A 20,562-nucleotide genomic window follows, 5' to 3' on the forward strand; every position below is an offset into this window, starting at 1 on the left:
TTTACTTTCACTTTGATTGCATACAATATTTCAACAAAACTCACTATTATTGTTTGGAGAGTCTCTCCCCTAAAGTCAGACCTGCTGAAAAGGAAGCATTAGATAATTTGTTTTCCATTGCTGAGGATGAAGAGGTATGAGGTCGAGTAACCACACTTAGCGGCCTCTCAGTTTTGGGCCGAAATCTTGATTTATTATCACTGCCCACTGTACTTATACAATACATCTAGATCTGAATACATATCTTTATTTGCCTCCTAGCATCCTCTTGTCCTGAATGTCTATCTATATCCCAGCTTCAATATACCACCACTTAAACTGATTTTGCATGTGCATTACCACTAAGTCATTATCTGCCCTAGACATTTTTTTTTTGCTTTTTGGGTCACACCTGGTGATACACAAGGGTTACTCCTGGCTCTACGCTCAGGAATCACCCCTGGCAGTGCTCAGGGGACCATATGGGATGCTGGGAATCGAACCCAGTTCGGCCGCGTGCAAGGCAAACACCCTACCTGCTGTGCTATCGCTCCAGCCCCTGCCCTAGACATTTTGACATCCAATTAGATCATTTATTGAAAGCTTCACATTTACCCCAGTTTGTGCTTCCTACCATTTTTACAAGAATACCAGAGCAAAATCAGTCCTATTCCAAAACACATATTCAAATATGATTTATGTTTGGATATATGTGCATATGATATACCAATAATTTAAAAAATTATACATATATATTGATCACTACTAAAGAATTTTCAAATAGAGTATATGGGAGGGGGAGGGAATCAGTTGTTATGGGCTGAATTGTATCCCAGAAAAAGTTGTTGAAGTCCCGGGCTGGAAAGATAAAGTACAGTAGTATAAGGCTTGTCCTACATATGACTGACCCAGATTTGATCTCTGGCACTACAAATGGTCCTACAAGCACTGCCAGGAGTTATCCGTGAGCATTGAGCCAAGAATAAGCCCTGAGCAGCACCAGGTGTGGCCCAAAAACCTAAAAACAAACAAAAAATGTTGATGTCTTAAGCTTCATATCCTATGAATGTGACTTTATTGAAAACATGGTCTCTACAGATGTTCAAGTTAAAATGAAGTCATTGGTGTGAGCTCTACTCCAATACGACTGGTGGACTAATAAAGAGGTAATATAAACACAGAGAAGCACACACAGGCAAGAAGATAAAGATAGAGCACAGTGATGCATCTTTAAGCCAAGGACACCAAGGATTAACAACAAATCACCACAGCCTAGGAGAGAGGCTTGGAATGATTCTGTTTCTCACAGTCTGAGAAGGAAACAACCCTGTTAACACATTGATCTTGAGCCTGATCTTGCAAAACTGTGAGACAATAAATTTCTGCTTCTTAACTACCCAACATTCAGTATTTTGTTAAATGAGTTTTAGCACAAATAATGCAACTAATAAGGAAAATCGTGACTTTTTCCTGAAAGTCACTTAATGATAAAAAGCATTCTGAAGATTATAAATCAGAAATAATTTAAAATCTAGAATACATTTTAAGTCTAATATCAAGTATGCTATTTATCTTTATTTTTCTTTGACCACACTAGTGTGGAATCACCCAAGAACCATGACTGATGAAGTACTTGGAGGTCATTTCTGGTAACTGAATGCTCAGGGAACCATGTGGTACCAAAGACTGAACCTAAGCAACCCACATGCAATCATTCCAGCCCTTTGAGTTCTCTTCCTAGCCCCCAAGTGCACAGTTTAATAGCTAAGCCAATTTAGAGCCAAAAATCTCTAGATAGATAAGACTCATCCTTTTATCATATGCAGTGTGTAAAAATAAAAAGAAAAGGGCGCGGGCGAGGAAAGGGATGCCTCACCGCACCGAGCCAGGCACAGGGCCTAGGGCAGCAGCTGTCTCTCCCGCCACCCGAGTTCGGTAGCCTCCAGCCGCTTCCCCCACCCCGGGGAGGTTGATGGTGAAGATGTGGCAGGCGAAGGAAGGAACGGAGCCAAGATGGTTGGTCTCACTTGCAGTTTATTCCAATCTTCCCTCTATACACTCTCCTCTGGAACTCTCCCTCTGCCCCCTCATACCGCTACCTTAAATCTCCCCGTCCCCCAGCAGCCTGGGGCTTATCTAAAGGTGTGGTTACAATCCATAGGGGGTATAGTTCTATCTCTTAGGGGAATGCCTTCACTAGGACAGAATCTCTCTTTCAGCAGGAAGACCCACCCAAGGGCAGAGTCCCATGAATGTGTTTCTCTTCTCCTCAGCCAGCAAACATATAAGAATTCATAATATTAATCATTTTGTATGGACACAATAAGAGATGCATTAAAGCTTATAGAATTGCTCTCCTGGGGCCATCTCAATCTCAGACTACAGTGCTCAGGCCAGATCAGTCTTTCCCATCCCTGGCAGGGTCCCAGTCTCATAATTACTATTGGATCATGACAGCATTTGTCTATGATCAAGCTCTTAACTTATAGTTAAGAATTAGGCACTTTGGCCAGGCCCATCTCGATGCCAGGGTAGCACATAACTCACCGCTTGCCCTGGATCCTTCCCGTCCCACGTCGGGGACCCTACTTTGGGGTGCTAGGAACTGAGGGCAACTGAGGCTTAAGTGGAGAAAGCAGATGCCCAGAAGGGAATATCGAGGCCAATTAAGTCTTAAGTTATAAGAACATAATATTGTCTTCTTGTGTCTATACAAAAAAGACATAGCTTTAAAGTAAATTATTCAAAAGGCATAAAGAGGAGAGAAAGGCAATGTTATAATATTCAGTGTCCTAGAAAGTTCTGACCTTACCAATTAACAGAGTTTGATTAAGGGGAGAGCAGATAAACTGATAGAAATGGTTACAGATAAACAAAGGAATGGGAGTGACTCGGGAGCACTTTGATGGGTGTGACTGATAAACCTAAGCTCCTAGTGGCAAGGGGGAAAAGACAAACCAATGATATCCAACAATGCAGAATCTTTTTTACATAGAGCATCATAAAATCAAACATTGCAGAATTTTTTAATCTAATATACTGAGACATGAAAACAACACAAAATTTAAATTTTCCTTGTTTTGAAACAAAGTTGATATGTACATTTTTATATGCTTGTTACAGTACATTTGACCCATATTATAATCAAAAGATAATATAATTAGTTATTGATAGGGACCAATAAAACCAACATAGAGAAGGAATAATCTATAGAATGAACATACTTACACACAAATCTTTGCTCTATTATTTATCAACCATGTGACTAGAATAAATTACTCAGGCATGTATAAAAATAGGGATTTTACATAAATGTATTTAATAATATATAAAATGTGCTTAGCATATAGTGATGATAATAAGATTTTACTAAATACAAGAGTAAAATTCATAAATTAGGGATTTTTTACATTTTTTGTGTAGAATAAGGAAATCTTATATATGAGCAATTTTTTTTCCTTTTTTTCTTTTGTTTGGCCAGGGATTGATCCCAGGTCTCATATATACAAGACATGTTGTTTACTGCTGAGTCATATAGTATACAATAGTATGAATATTAATGTTTTAGACTTACTATTATTGTTTCAGATTAAGAAGAGCAATTTTTTTGATCCTATATACCACATATCAAAATACTGCCTTTGGTTAGTTCCTTATTATAAAACACATGTTTTTCAAAATTTTTAAATGGTTTGTCAAGACTCAAAGTATATTTGAATTTATTTATACTAATCTGAAATAAAAAAAGAGATCTCGGTGACTTTTTTCAAAAATATGATTGTTTATTTATTTATTTATTTATTTTTGCTTTTTGGGTCACACCTGGCAATGCACAGGGGTTACTCCTGGCTCTACACTCAGGAATTACTCCTGGAAGTATGCAGGAGACCATATGGGATGCTGGGAATCGAACCCGGGTCAGCCTCATGCAAGGCAAACGCCCTACCCACTGCGCTATTACTCCAGCCCCAATCTCGGTGACTTTTGACTCTAACACAGACTTGTCATTTCCTCTGGTCACAAAGCCAATAATAAAAAAAAACCTTAAAAAACTGCCTTTATGACTAGGATATCATGATAACTCTAACAGTATGGCATAATCCACCGAAAACATATACCAGGTACTATGAAAATGGTAGGTAAGGTTTCATCTTTTTAAATTTCTCACAAAATACATCTCCAAAAATGTAACTTACAGAAAAGGGACACATTTTGGAATTTATTTTGAAAAGGATCTTGTAATATTATGCAAATAATCTACACAAGACGTATCTGCATATAAAGAAATAGGATACATTACTAAGTCAAAAAGACTGCTATTTTTCGGGGGAGGGGGGTGAGGAGATGGGGAGAGGCATTGAGCTACACCTGGCAGTGCTCAGCGCTTACTCCTGGGTCACTTCTGGCCATGCTCAAGGGGGACTTATGGGATGATCTAACCCAGGGATCTAATCTGGGTTGGTTATGTACCTTACCTGCTGTACTATTTCTCTAGCCCCAAGACTGCAATTATTATAAGGAGAACAGTGGTGTCTTGGCTAACCTTTTCATCTGAACAGCTGTCTACATTGGTCAAATTTGTCGGGAAATCTATTAGCAACCCACTTCTCCTTGTAAGAAGGCCAAGTAGTAATTATTCTTAGACTCTTTTAATAAACTTTGGCAGACCATAAAAAAACATGTTCAATGCCTTAATAAATTCAACAATATTAACATCAAAGCAAATGTGATCTCAAACTCAAAGGTAATTCTGTAAATATTTATAGAAACAAGTTTTGCCTTCATAGTTTAGCTAAATTAAATAATGTTGGATGAATTTCTGACAAATTGGCAATGTCAGTTGAAGGTTTGGGGGATGGAGGGCGTTGGAGGGGAAGCTCCCAAGCAATGCTTGGTAGAGGACTGGGGATGGACCTGGACCAGTTCTGCAGTACTCAGACAGTCCTATGCTCAGGTCCAGAGGTGCTCAGGGGACAATCCAATAGTGCTGACTGAGAGTAGAGGAGGCATGCAGTGCCAGGAGCTGAACTTGGGGGTGAGGGGACTGCACTGATAAGGTGTGTGCTCCACCTTAAGCTTCTTCCCAGTTTCTGTTGAGTTTTTAAAAGATGAACCTGGAGCTGGAGCGATAGCACAGCGGGTAGGGCATTTGCCTTGCACGAGGCCAACCCGGGTTCAATTCCCAGCATCCCATATAGTCCCCTGAGCACTGCCAGGGGTAATTCCTGAGTGCAGAGCCAGGAGTGACCCCTGTGCATCGCTAAGTGTCACCCAAAAAAAGCAAAAAATAAATTAAAAATAGATAAAAGATGAACCTACAGCCAGGGATGGGTCTCAGCACTAGGGCACGTCCTTTCATGTGTGGGGACCTGAGCTCAATCCCCAGCACTGCAAAAATAATTAAAAACCTGATTTTTGTTAAATAAGCAGTATAGAAGCCTCTTTCATTACTGTTGTAATTTATTACTTTGCACATAAATAATTATATTGCTACACTTAACAAAAAACTTGAGAAAACAATTTTGTTGTTGTTAAGCAACACCTGACTATGCTCAGGACCTACTCCTGGCTCTGGACTAGGGAATCAGTCCTGTAGTAGAATATGCAGTGTCATGGGTCAAACTTGGGTCAGCTGCACCAATTTTTATAACTTGTTTTTTTTTAATTGGCTAAAGTTAGCAAATGCTCTATCTTAATTACCCAGGATACTATATTAAAAATAACACAATATTTAGGGGTTGGAGAGATAGTATAGCAAATAAGGTGCTTGCCTTGCACAAAGCCGACCCAGGTTCAATCCTAGCATCCTATATGGTTGTCTGAGCACTGCCTAGAGTAATTCCTTAATGCAGAGCCAGAAGTAACCCCAGAGCATTGCCAAGTATGGCCCAAAATTTAAAAAATAGATTTTTAAAGAATAATATATCCTATTTTAGCTATCACCAAATTACAATTTTTAAATCTTTTTAGATAGTACAATAGCAATAAGACTCTAAATGTGCTATGTTTTTCATTCTCAAGAATTAGAATTTTCTTAAGACAATTAACATACACCAACATATAAGGTGTGCAGCTTACTAGTCTCATTTACCTAAACGCATTTTCTTTCTCTTAAAGTATTAATATAGTACTTTAATTAAAAGTAAACATATAAATTTATAATATCTTAGGCTGTTCTTTAAACATCATATCAATTCTTATTCCCCCTCAAAACAGAGACCATGCCTTTATCTCACGTCTTAAGCTTGACAAGAACTTGAAAAACTGCTATGAATGATGTAGACCTCAAAATAGAAAGCAAAAGACTAGAGAGATAGTACAGGGGTTGAGATGCTTGCCTTGATTCTTCAGCCAACTAAAGTTCTATCTCCAGCACTATAGATGGTCCCCTGGCACCACCAGGAGTAATCCCAGAGCAAAGAGCCAGGAGTAACCCCAGAGCAAAGTCAGTGGTGCACCCCCACCAAAGAAAAAAAGAAAAATCAATAAACCCCAAAGTAATATTCTTCTAAGAATCAAAAATGCAAAAATCTTAAAAAATAAAAAGCAAAAATGAACAGGGTACAAATCAGTATTGGTAGAAAAAAAAGTCTAGTCCTTTTACCCACAAATAAATCCTAAGATTACAGGTGGAAACCCTAAACCAGATGTATCAATAAAAAATATACAATCAATGCTAGTTTTGAAATAATCTTAACCTGTTGTAAAGTGAAGTCATTAAGGATGCAGTAGCAGCAGTACAGTTATTTGAGCATCTATAAACCTGGTAGAATATATAGCCAAAAATAGGCTACCATATTCTGTTAGTACTTCTAGAAATTAGGTGTTTAAGATTATACATTTCTGGTGTCAGAGGGATAGCTCAAGAGGCTAGAGTTCAAGTTTTGCAGGCAGGGTACCTGGATTTAATTCTTGGCACTGAATGTTCCCTTTAGCACACTAGAAGCAACCTGAAGCATAGAGACTGGAATAGGGCCTGAGCTTCTCTGGGAGTGGCTCAAAAACAATAGCAATATGCCCATGGCATATTCGATATGCCAAAAACAGTAACAAGAAGTCTCACAATGGAGACATTACTGGTGCTCACTTGAGCAAATCAATGAATGGGACAGCAGTGCAACAGTGCAGATAATTGCATTAGCCATTTATTTGTAACAGGTACTATGAGTGAAAGTATTTTGTGCCTGCTAAGGTGCAGACTTGGGAGGCGGTTGGGAAAACAGCGCAGTGGTGGAGGGAAGGTGACACTGGTGGTGGGATTGGTGTTGGAATATTGAATGTTTGTAACAAATGTATAATGAACAAATTTGTAGGCCATGCTGTTTAAATAAGAAAAATAAAAACAAAAAGACTTTAAAAAAGAAGAAAAGAAACAATAGCAATAAAGGTTAGTCACAGGATAGTGTGCCACTACCTGTTTCTCTTGAGTTCCATCTGCCAATATAGACACATTTAAGTACTGTGTGGGGAAAAAAAGTTTATTTATTTTGGTTTTTTTGGGGGGAGGTTGGGCCACACCCAGAAATGCTCAAGGGTAAGTCCTGGCTCTGCACTCAGGAATTACTCCAGGTAGTGCTCAGGGATCACATGAAATGCTGGAGATCAGACCCCAGTCAGCCACATGCAAGGCAAGTGCCCTACTCACTACTCAAGACCTAATTACTGTAGAAAAAAATTATATGACATATTGTAAATAATCATCAGAACTTTCAATTAGGCAAAAATTGCTTTTTGAAATAATTGTGGGCTCTTTCACTCTCTCTTGCTCACTCTCTTGCTTTCTCTCTCTCTCTCTCTCTCTCTCTCTCTCTCTCTCTCACACACACACACACACACACACACACATACTTTCTCTCCAGAAAAAAATGCTAAGGAAAATGAAGGTTCATACATAGTAACAGTGAGCAAATAAAGCAATGGTTGACAAAAGAGATACTGCATATTGACATCTGAGTACGGAGGATCACTACTCCCAACCTAGAAAACTAGGAAAATGTTCCTACCAGAAGTCCATTTAACATATAAGTTAACTGATCTAAAATACTCAGACATACATGTGTTATCGGGCTTTCTTATTAAAACACAGATACATTGGTGACTGGAGAGATGGCTTAAAGGGATAGAGTGCAATCTTTGCTTATAGGAAGCCTAGGTTTAAGTACCAGTACATCAAGTAGTCCCCCCAAGAACTGGAAGGAGTGAGCCCCAAAACTCACTTTGGGAGTGAGCACTGACTGGTCCTTCACTGACTGGTGTGATGCAGGAAGGAAGGAAGGAAGGAAGGAAGGAAGGAAGGAAGGAAGGAAGGAAGGAAGGAAGGAAGGAAGGAAGGAAGGAAGGAAGGAAGGAAGGAAGGAAGGAAGGGAGGGAGGGAGGGAGGGAGGGAGGGAGGGAGGGAGGGAGGGAGGGAGGGAGAAAGAGGGAGGGAGGGAGGGAGGGAAGAAGGGAAGGTTGAGAATATAGAATTGACAATGCTACCTTTAGTAGTTTCGTCTCTGCTTAAAAAAATGTTTGCCATTATTGCAAGTTTCAAATATGCATTTATAGAAAGAAACAAACAATTTATTAATCCAAATTCATAGTCTTGAAGTATCATATCTGATAAAAAATGGTTTTACAATAGGATGTATAATTCCATCTCTAGTTATACTGCTTTTTTTTATAGAAGAGGCATGGAACTGTGTGAATATTATGACTCAAGCTTACTCATCTCAACTAAGAATGAATTAAATTTGTTAGAGTAAAAACCTGAAAGAGAAAGTACATGCATGTAATTCTAAGTTGCCATTTTTAGAATGGGTTTGTTCTCCAAAGAGATTTTTTAAATGTGTTTCCACATTATTCTATTCATTCTACTTTCATTTTTGTGCTCTAGTAAGTTAAATAGCTAAATAGAAATAAACGCCTTTTCAAATAGAACTATTTGTACTATGACCATAGTATAAAGGTATATTAAAAATTTTATAAAGTCTTAGCTGCCAAAATATATTGAAATTTTGATACATGTATATATAAAAAGATAGTTTCAGCTATTTAAACATCAATTTTTGTTCTTAATTTTTATCACACTTTTCTCCCTCTCTCTCATGCCACCACCAAATCAAAGAAGCTGGTAGTCTAATCACAGACCCACAAGCTAGACCAGAGGTCAGGGGGCCAAAGATGATAGTATGGACCAGAGAAGATGCTTCTTGGCATCTTCTTGATGGTATAGGAGTTAAGGCATTAATCTAGCATTCAGCCAACCCCAATTCCATCCCTGACACCACAGATGGTATCCCAAGCACTGCCAAAAGTGGTCATTCCTGAAAAGACATCCAAAAGTTAGCCCTGACTAATTTTTGGTGTGGCAAAAAAAAACAAAAGAAAGAAAGAAAAAGATATTTGATTGCATGTCAGGAAAAGTGAGTTTTATTCCCAACTCTTTAATTCACTATATAGTCTTAAACAAGTCTCTTAATTGCTTTGGGCCTCCATCTTTTGCTTTGTTTCACTTTGCTTCTGATTGAAGGTAAGAGGAAGACAAAAAACATTTAGTATAGGTAGAGGCACATCAAAGAACAGAAAAAACTATTATTAATGTCACAAGTCAAAGTAGCAGGGCAGAGAAAAAGATCCAGTTCCAGAGGATTATACTGAAAATTGAAAATCTGCTGCAATTCCATTTATTTAAAATAAATATATCTGGAGAACTAGAGAAATAGTAACGTTTTTGAGGCACTTGTCTTGCACATGGCCTACTCAGGTTCAATCCTGGAACCCTAAGGGTCACTCAAGCTAAGAGTGATCCTACAGCAAAAGCCAGGAGTAAGCCCTGAGCACAGCCCAGTAGTGGCCCCAAAACCAAAAATAACAATAATAATAAAATAAATATACTGGGTGGGATAGAGGGTGGGAGCAGAGAGATACCTCAAGGGCAGAGCACCTGGGGAAGGTTCAGGTTCGCTCCTTAACCCTGCATAATCCCCTAAGTACTGCCAGGAATGTCTCATAAGCACCACTGTGTGTGGCCCCAAAATCAAAAATTATATGTGCATAACCTGTGTGTGCTGCAGGTGGTGAGAGCTGGTGTTGCCAGAGACGGCAGACAGCGCACCTGTCAGCATTCTGCTCTGTGAACACCACAACGCAAGAGCTGTAGCCTTCATTGAGTACAACCAAAAGATGTGCAGGAAAGGAGAGTTCTGGCACTGCTTAAGCACTGCAGTGAGTAGAGTGGAGGCCACACAATATGACATACAACTGCCTGAAGCACTACAGCAAGAAGCACTTGTGAGCACGCAGCCAGGCAGCTGTGTGACTTGCAGCCAGCAGAGTAACAGTGAGGGGGGGAGGGGGCAAATAAGGAAATTAACAGTTTTTGAAATAGAATAGGATGAAGATACTTGACTTACATCACATTGTGACAAGTAAAGGAAAAGTTTTCTTATGTTTTAAATGCTGTATGTGCATCTGTTTGGTTTGGGGGAGGGGTTGACTGGTTTTTGCGTTTGGTTTTTGTTTTATTGTTTTTTGTTTTGTTTTGTTTTTTTGCTTTGGGGCCACACCCAGCAATATTCAATGATTAGTTGTGGCTCTAACACTTAAAAATTACTTCTGAGGGGCTGGAGCAATAGCATAGCGGGTAGGGCATTTGCCTTGCATGCAGCTGACCCGGTTCTATTCCCAGCATCCCATATGGTCTACCAAGTACCACCACGAGTAATTCTTGAGTGCATGCACCAGGAGTAACCCCTGTGCATGCCAGGTGACAAAAAGGAAAAAAAAGAATTACTTCTAAAAGTGCTCAAGGGACCATATGGAATGCGGTGTTGAACCTGCGTTGGCCACATGCAAGAAAATGCCCTACCAGTTGTACTATCTCTCCAGACCCCAAGTTTTTTTTTTTGGTTTTTTGGGTTTTTTGGGGGGTTTTTTTTTGCTTTTTGGGGTCACACCTGGCAATGCACAGGAGTTACTCCTGGCTCTGCACTCAGGAATTACTCCTGGCAGTGCTCAGGGGACCACATGGGATGCTGAGATTCGAACCTGGGTTGGCCGCGTGCAAGGCAAATGCCCTACCCGCTGTGCTATTGCTCCAGCACACAGACCCCAAGTTTTAAAATGCTTTTCTTTTTTCTCTCTTTTCTGGTTTTTAGGGCACACCCAGCAGTGCTCAGGGATAAATCCCTTCCCTGTGCTCACTCAGGGGTCCATATGAGTTGCTGGGGATCAAATCTATGTCAACCATCTGAAGGGCAAGAGCCTTATCGGCTATGCTATCTCTCTCTGGCCCCTAAAATATTTTTAAAGGATGCTAATCATCAGATTTAGAGAGATGATTATTTCTTCTACAAGCCAAAAATGGACCAGAGATGTAGCTTAGTGGAAGACCACTTTCCTTGCATGTTTGAGGCCCTGGGTTCCATTCCTGAAACTGCATGGTCCCCCTGAGCACTGTTAGGAGCCACCCCAGAAAACAAATGTCACTTTCCCCCAATAAAGAGCCAAAAAGGAATGTGATCAGGAAGAATTTCAAGTGTTCTAGTGAAATTTTATTTCTCAGTGTAAGTAATAGACTCAGGGTCTTCAATATCAGGGGCGAATTTAGAGACAACTCTGATGCATGGAAGACAAAAGCAAGAATAAAAAAAAAAGATGAGACTACAATAGACTAAAAATCTTTACATAGTAAAGGGAAACCTAGTAATAATAAGATATTTGCATGGCAGACATATGACAAAGTGTTGGGTATTCAAAATATATAAATCACACAACTTTACAAGACAAGAAACTCAATCCAAAAACGCCAGGGGGACGGGGGGAGCTGGAGTGATAGTACAGCAGGTAGGGCATTTGCTTTGCATGCGGCCGACCCGGGTTCGATTCCCAGCATCCCATATGGTGCCCCAAGCACCTCCAGGAGTAATTCCTGAGTGCAAAACCAGGAGTAAACCCTGTGCATCACCGGTTGTGACCCAAAAAAGAAAAAAAAATCAAAAACGATCAGGGGCCAGAGTCGTAGTATAGCAGGTAAGGAGGGTTCTTGCCTTGCATGTGGCCAACCCAGATTCCGTCTCTGTCACATAGTTCCCCAAGCCATGCCAAGAGTGATCCCTGAATGCAGAGCCCAAGAGTAAGCCCTGAGCAATTTTGGATGTGGCAAAAAATTGGTCAAAAGACTTAAATAGAAACTTCTCCCCAGAGGACACACAGATGTCTCATAACCACATAAATATAATGCTCAACATCACTATTAAAGAAATACAAGCCAGGGCCCAGAGTGATAGTACAGCAGGAAGGTCACTTGCCTTGCACATGACTGACCCGGGTTCAATCCCTGGTATCCCATAGGGTCCCCTGAGCACTGTAAGGAGCGATTTCTTTTTTTTTTGCTTTTTGGGTCATACCCGGCGATGCACAGGGGTTACTCCTGGCTCTGCACTCAGGAATCACCCCTGGTGATGCTCAGGGGACCATATGGGATGCTGGGAATTGAACCCGGGTCGGCCGCGTGCAAGGCAAACGCCCTACCCGCTGTGCTATTCCTCCAGCCCCCAAGAGCGATTTTTGAATACAGAGCCAGGAGTTACCCCTGAGCATAGCCAGAAGTGACCCACACACAAAAAAGAAAGAAATACAAATCAAACCCCCATGAGATACCACCTCATGCCAGTGGCCTATATCAGAAGAATTGGAGGCAATAAATATTGGAAAAGATGAGGAGAAAAGAGAACTCTATTGTACTGTTAGCAGAATTGTAATGTTTTTTCTATGGAAAACAGCATGGGGAGTCCTTAAAAATATAAAATTGGATGTTTTGGATGGCCCAGTGACGCTACTCCTTGACATATACTTAAAGGAATTAAAACACAAACTCAAAAAGGCATTTGTCCTCCTATGCAGCATGACATTATTCAAAATTCTCAAAACATTTGAAATCAACCTAAATTCCCATTAACAGATGACTGGATGAGGAGCTGTGTTCTACTACTCTGCCATTAAAAATAATCAAATCACACCATTTGGGACAAAATGGATGGAACTTGAGGTGATCATGCGGAATAAAATAAAGAAGAGAAAGACAGTTACCACGTGGTTTCACACATGTGGAATATGAATAACTAATGCAAGGAAACTACAATAGTTGGAGGGGCAGTCTAATGCACCATGTACACGATTTTCATGCAGGAGGCCCAGATTCAATCCCAGAACCACATGGTCTCTGAAGCCCCACTGAGTGTGGACCAAAAAATAAAAATGTTAAAATGCAATAAAACTATAGTGGTTAGCATAAGAAAACTAGGTGGGTGCAAAGAATGGGAAGATATTCTTTTTTGGTAGTGGGATGGCACTAGTACTCTAACGTTGAGTGTGGTAAATCCTATACATGTACAGAAGTGTTAAGCTATAACCCTAAAAATTCCGAATTTTTTTTTTGCTTTTAGGGTCACACTGGCTATGCTCGGGATTATTCCTGGCTCTGCACTCAGATGTTACTCCTGGTGTTGCTTGTGGGGCCATATGAAAAGTTGGGGATCGAACCCAGGTCTGCCACATGCAAGGCAAACAACCTACCTGCAGTACTATTGTTCCAGCCCCCTGAGATATTAATTAATAATAATTTCATTAAATTAAAACATTATTTCTAAAATTTAGTTTGATTGACATGGGTGTTACTATATACCTTTTTATGTTGAAGCACTTTTGGTGAGTAACCACTAAAGAACCCCCTAAAACAGCCTTAACCAAAAGATGAATGAAATAAATAAAAACATTTTCTTTAGCCTTTTAGTGGTCAATGGAAAAAGAGTGTGGTTTCAAACATTATACTGCAGAGCTTAAAAGGTAAATAAATATCTTTGGTCTAAGCAATGGTACAGCAGGTAGGGCATTTGCGTGGCACACAACTGACCCAAGTTTTTTCCCTGGCATCCGATATGGTCCCCCAAGCCTGCCATAAGTGATTCCTGAACACAGAGATAGAGTAACCCCTGAGCACTGCTTGTACGGCCCCAAAACAAAGAAAAGTGGTTAACATCTTTATGCCTCCTTAATTTAAAAAGCAAAAAAAGATATCAGTGAAAATATATATAATTATTTCTATTTTTCAAGCTTAATAAATTTTGGAAGGTCATAAATCACACAAAACTCAAGATAGACTGTTTTATTAACAGCATGATTACCCATTTTAGAATATTGAGAGGGATAGCTAATAATTTGTACTCTAAACATATGCCTAAGAAATATATTAGAGTCACATCTGAAAACCTAATTAATCAAGGTTCTTTGTTTTTACTGAGATAATAAAGGAAGCTGCAATAATTTACTCAAAGTAAGCAAACTTCTATATGGAATCTACCTGTAAAATCTAAGTGTCTCTGAAATTTTCTAACTAGATAGTATAGGTCATTCAGCAAAATATATTTACTGTATACTACCATAATAGCTATTTAATTGTTATCATTATGATGCAGATATATAATGGAAACAGATGTTCCTTTTTCCTTTCAGCAAAGCACAGGAAAAGCCTAACTTGCTGATATTGCATGGACTACTACCAGAACACAATAGAGAGAAAAAAAGACATTAGCACATGACAATATTAGTTTTTACTACACAACTAATTGCATAAAAAGTATAACTTGAGATCATTAAATCAATGTAATTTTCAGCACTGCAGAAGGGAAACAAATAGGTTTGTATAACCAGTCTATTTCACATCTGCAGTTAGGAAAATATTTCTGAGGGACTAAGTATATGCAAAATGGTACCATTCCTTTCAGAACACAAGGAATAATGTGTTGTTCTGTGTTCTTTGCTCATGTAACATGAATTAGAATGCAGCCTCTACAAGGAACTCTGTTTAAAAGCATCAGTAAAATACACCTTACTGGAAAAGCAATTTGGCAATTTATTGATTATTTATTTTGGTGTGGGGAAGGTCACACCTAGCAGTTCTTGGGGGTTTCCTGCGGTGCTTAGTATTGAATCCAAGACTCCCCCCATGTAAAGCAGGCATTCCAGTTCTTTGAATTACTTCCCTGGCCTCAATTTGGCAATTTTGACCAGAATTTTTTTAAAAAATGACTGGACAGTGATACTATAGAAATTAAGGCATTTGCTCGAATGCAGATTCCCAGATTCAATTCGGCACCTGAAGTGGTCCCCTGAGTACTCCCAGGAGTGATCCCTGATCACAGAGCTAGGAATAAGCCCTGGGCATCACTGGCTGTGACCCAAAAATCAAAGTGGATTTAAAAAAGAACCTTACAAAATAGTCTATAGAAGTAAGTTCTTTTCTTTCTTTCCTTTTTGTTTTTTTGTTTTTTGACCATATGGAATGCCAGAGATTGAACTCGGGTCAGCTGCATGCAAGGCAAATGCCCTACCCACTGTATTATACCTCTGGTCCCTAATAACAATTCTTAATGATATAGGAAATATTCTGTAATATAAACCCAATAACAAAAATAAGAATACAAAATGGCATCTACAATTTATTTCTACTGTAGTTGTTTTATTGGGGGGTCACATCTAGTAATGCTGAGGGATTACTCCTGGTTCTGTCATCAGAAATTACACCTGGCAGTGTTTGGGAGCCACATGGGATATCAGGGACTGCTCCCGAATAGGCTGCATGCAAGGCAAGCTCCCTGCTCGCTGTATTATCTCTCTGGCCCTGGCATCTGCAGTTTAAAACATGTATCTGTGCTGGTGGTAGGACAGCTCAGCATGCCTTGAATGTGGCAGGACTAAGTTCAAACTCCAGCATCACATGGTGCCCAGTGTACCATCAGATGTAGTCCTGGAGGCTACCAAGTACTACTGGGTGTGGTCATGGCATTCACCAAGCACCACTGGGGCAGCCCTGATGGTCCCTGGCATGGCAAGATATGAGCAGCTCTGCAACCTCAGGCTCTGGCATTGAAGCATTGGGCCAAGCTGGGCAAGTATCACCTTGAGTAGCAGATAACATCTAAGTACTTGGTGGAAAAAAAGAGAAAAAACTCACAGAACATCATGCCTGTTTTTTTGCAAATCTATATAAGCAGATACTGCTCTTTTCATCATAAAAGATGATTCTTATTTAAAATTTTTATGTTTTAATATTTTTGGGGGGTTTTTTTTGTTTTTTTACTTTTTAGGTCACACCTGGGTTACTCCTGGCTTTGCACTCAGGAATTACTCCTGGAAGTGCTCAGGGGACCATATGAAATGCTGGGAATCGAAGCCGGGTCTGCCGTTTGCAAGGAAAATGCCCTACCCACTGTGCTATAGCTCCAGCCTGATGTTTTAATATTTTGTTCTGTCTAAAATTCTTTGGGTGAATAATCTGATAAATGTTTATAGATTAACTTAAAATTATATTGACCAGCTATTTGATCCTAAACTCTGGCAAAGAAATAAAAGTATTTTTTAATCTTATGGAAAGTACCAGTTTTTTCCCTAGTTAAACAGAATATTTACAGATTAGAGCAAAAGTTTATGTAATAACTATTATCAAAGCTATCACTGGAGAGATAGTACAGCAGATAAGGCACTTGCCTTGCACACTTCTGACCCGAGTTCAATCCCAGCACCACATATGGTCCCCTAAGCACTGCCAGAAGTGATACCAGAACTCAGAGCCAGGCATAGGCCCTGATCACCACCAGGTGTGGCCCCCAAACAAACCAAAAACTTAACCAAAAATAATATAAAAATTCACTTAAGGTTTATTAGCAAGAGTGTCTTAAGTTACCAAGTCATGAAAATTTTTAAATTAAAAATATTTCTAGTAACATATACTTTGAAGAGGCCTAAAATTGTACCCCTAAAACAAAAAGCATTATGTAGGCTCAGGTTATCTTAATAAAAATAAAAATATTTCTAAAGTAAGTAAAATAGCCTATTAATTACTCTCCCGGTATGCCAATGAAAAGTTTGCCATAGCTTTTGTAGGACTCCTAGTTTCATGCTTCTATTTGTATAAGGAGGAGCTGATTTGTCTTAGGCTATTACTGTCTATTACTTCTAGAAGTCTTGAAGAAAGGTGGGAAGCAGCAAATTCTGGCAATCTGCCTAAAGAGAAATCAATGAAACAAATTAATCCTTCGTAGGCTGCAGTGACACAGTAATCCATCATTCAGAGCTGCTTTATATACCAAATCAGAGAGCAGGAGAGAGAGAGCCCTAGGGGACATCACAGACAACAACTTACACCAACACTGGGAAAATACTGAGGAATCAGTTTATTTAAAGAGGATAGATTTCAGTTGATTGCCTGCTTTGTCAAATAAAGATATTTTTTCTTCCACAGCATGGTGAACCCAAGGCCCCGTGATTATATCTTCAGAATCCTGAACCATATATACTGGCTAACATAGATAGAAGATGAATGCTTCTAAATAATTAGCATCATTAGTATGAAAAAAATATCCAGGTAGAATAACATTTTCTAATCAAACTTCTAAGTGTTAAAACACATTCCCTGCTTTCAATAGGAACTAACAGCAAATTCATCTACTAATCTGTGCACAACTTAAGTTCTCATTCACAGTATCTTTTCACATATAAACTTAACCATCTAAGATAGATAAATTCCTAAGTACATAAGAAATTCAAAGACTTGAGATTTTTAACTTAATTCCAGTAAGCTAATTGGAACATAAATAAATACATAACTAGTTTTAAAGTGATAATGATCGGGTTTTCAATATAGTTGAAAGATAAATCCTGATGTGGTTTTCTTTTTTTAAGAATAGAGAAGGCCAGAGATGGAGTCAAAGGACTGAGTACGGACTTTGCACATGAGAGACCAGAGTTCAATGCCCAGCACTGCAAGCTCGCCTGAGCACTGACAGGAGCAGCCTCAAGCACAGAGCTCCTGAGCACTGTGAGATGTAGCCCAAATCCCCCCAAATTAAAATTAAATGCCAACTTATAATCAATATACAGCAATACATTCACACTGAGTATATTTATACTTACACAAAAAAATATGCTTCTAAATTTACTTACGCACCTGAGTGTGTCTTACCAGAATAATGTATTCTGAGTGGAAGTTTATTCCCTAGATGAAAACTAATGACAAGAACTATAAAGTTACAGTGCACTGCTACTCTTAAATGCACAGATCACTCTCTGGTTAAATGTAAGAAGTTGGGGGGAGAGGATTTTCAAGAAACAAACAAATAAACAAAATCCTGTCACAGAGGTTCCTGAAATATTAAAACCGGAACATCCTGTCATATATCTAAAACCAAAAAAGGTTAAATAAATGCGAGCTGCTCTATTTTTGAGTGGCATCTTCGATTCTGAGGTCTATGGTGCTATGATTGCAAATCCTGGCTATGCTGATGCATTTTTAATTCAATGCATGGATCTAGTATTTATTGATTTAATAAGGTTAGGGGTATTACATTGTTGCTGCTACTGATGAACTGTCAGCAATTTAATCTAGTGAAATCTTACAGAGGAATATATATATATATATATATATATATATGTGAGAATAGCTGCATAAATGCAATCCCTTCACTACTCAGAACAGTGGCAAAAGGAAAGGCCTTTCTTAGATTGCTCTGGGCTCAGACATTTTCTTTTACAAAAGACGCTAAGCACCAACTGATTGAGGGTTCTGTAAAGAGGCTACAACAAAGCCTGGAGGTACACCTTCAAAATTTAGAAAAGCAATGTGCATTTACATCCTATATACACCCAAGGGCCTCTCCTTGGAGATTTTAAGCCTTGGGTGTGCATGCACTCACACACACACACACAACACACACACACACACACACACACGCAGAACACAGCACATGCTGACAGGCACACAGGCACACACCCAAAGCCCCAGGCTTTCCTTGTCACCAGACAAGGTTTAAAGGAGCCCTCCAACCAGTTCTTCTCTCTAGACCCTAACATGGACCTCATTAGCATACAGTGAACAAAGGCTGAAAATTCCATTTCTCAAAAGCCCAGAAATGAAGTTTAAGGCTATGTCAAAGCTTAGGGTCCAGCATCAAAAGGGGGGAATAGAAATCCAGCAAAGTTGCTGAGACAGACATTTGAGGGCTCTTAGCTTCGTGCACCGCTCTGCCTTGTCTCCTGCTCGTGGCCCTATTTCCCCAACCTGGACACCTGGGAAGCACGCTGTGCTCCAGCTTTTCCCTGACTTTGAAGAAATGGATAATCTAAGGGGCAGCGCTGCTGCTGAGGTCAGTAAAACTATGCTAATTGGTGAACTTAATTGCTTCAAGCAGTCTTGCCTCTAAACAGGGAGAGCACAGTTGATGGAGTCAGTCTGTTCCTAATAAAATGAAGAAGCACTGAATTAAGTTCCCAAGGAAGGCACTATAAAAGTTTCCACAGTGTAACCAAATGACTTCACCTACGATTTTACCCCTAAGATGACATCTCTGAAAGAAAGCAGACCCCGCTCGGGCTCCATATTCATAAATTGGCTGATCTTAGGCCAGTGAATCTGGATTGATTTAAAAAGGCTTTTCATCCCTCCAATCAAATGAAGTCATTGTTAATTAGATGCTTTCTGTTAACAATGTCACTCTTCTCCACGTTACCTGCTCACACTCGCAGCGCCTCTAGTGCAACATCTGCAGCCCCAGATCCCCGCAATCAGTCCTCCCAAATTTGGCTGGAGGGCGCTGGTATTTCCGTTTTTCAATCCCTGTCTGAAGGAAGATACTATTCAGTGGATTGGGGGCAAGCTACAGCCCCAACGTTCTCATTTAAGAGCTTCTAAAACCATCTCTGGGAAAACTCTTGAGACAGGATCCCGGGGGATCTTTTTTGATGAGGTTCATCATTTCTCTGGGCTGTTTCTCCCCACCCCACGCCCGCCTTGCAGACGGATGTTTGCCAAAGAAAAAACGTCGAAGGCCACAGAGCTAACTCTCGCTTTGAAGACCAAGCTCCTCCTCCATCTGGAAGACAGGGCATTGGAGGGGGTTAGGGGGTGAGGTACCCCAGCTGCGCCCGGGACCCTGCTCCCTAATCCTCTCTGCCCGACGACTCCTGCGAGGGCAGATGCCCCCAGAGAACAGCCAGGCTCAGGGCGCTGGTGCAGGAGAGGCCAAACCTCGCCCGCCACTGCGGTCTCCTTCGACGGTGGCTTTACCAGGCTTGGTGGGGGCGGATGGACGCTCCCCCCGAGTCCTCTCCCGAGAGGTTTGCAGCGCGGGGCGAGGGCTCAAGCCCCCGGGTTCTCCAAGCATGCGCCCACTCTGGGTCGGGCCCTGCCGGCGCCCTTCCTCCCCGGCCCCCCTGGGTTCTGGGACTTTGTTCCTCGCTGCTGAGGGCCCTCCAACGGCCCGCAGAGCGCGGCGCCTGCCGTCTCACTAGGCCAGTTCTCGGAGCTGGGCGAGCACTTGCTGCGCCGTCGGAGGAGGCCCCGGGCCGGGCCGCGCTCCGAGCGGGCCCCGAGGGAAGGAGCGCCGGGAACCCTGCGCCTCTAGCCGGGCGTCTAGTCCGCACAGTGCATGGTTCGTTCAACAGGGGGCGCCCTTTGCCGGGGTGAGGCGTGTGACATGTCCTGCGGTGCGGACGGCCAGTGGTGGGGGCACATGCCCCTGGGCGGCCTGGGGCTGCCCTGCGCCTAAT

At 40.7% G+C, this 20,562-nt stretch overlaps 1 protein-coding gene across 19 annotated transcripts in view; it reads right to left on the reverse strand.

The window, feature by feature from the left end:
* LOC129404909 (uncharacterized) overlaps positions 1-20,562 on the reverse strand; it is a 161,031-nt gene that overhangs the window by 129,699 nt on the left and 10,770 nt on the right. For 12 of the 19 annotated variants that reach the window (XM_055140025.1, XM_055139614.1, XM_055139886.1 and 9 more), the window contains exon 2: positions 19,524-19,634. The exons of the other annotated variants lie outside the window; for them this stretch is intronic. In XM_055140025.1, the coding sequence (XP_054996000.1) occupies positions 19,524-19,634 (111 nt within the window). The remainder of the gene's footprint in view (positions 1-19,523; positions 19,635-20,562) is intronic. 19 annotated transcript variants of the gene reach the window in all.

Source organism: Sorex araneus, chromosome 1 (genome assembly GCF_027595985.1).
Source record: "Sorex araneus isolate mSorAra2 chromosome 1, mSorAra2.pri, whole genome shotgun sequence".
NCBI classification, from domain to species: Eukaryota; Metazoa; Chordata; class Mammalia; order Eulipotyphla; family Soricidae; genus Sorex; species Sorex araneus.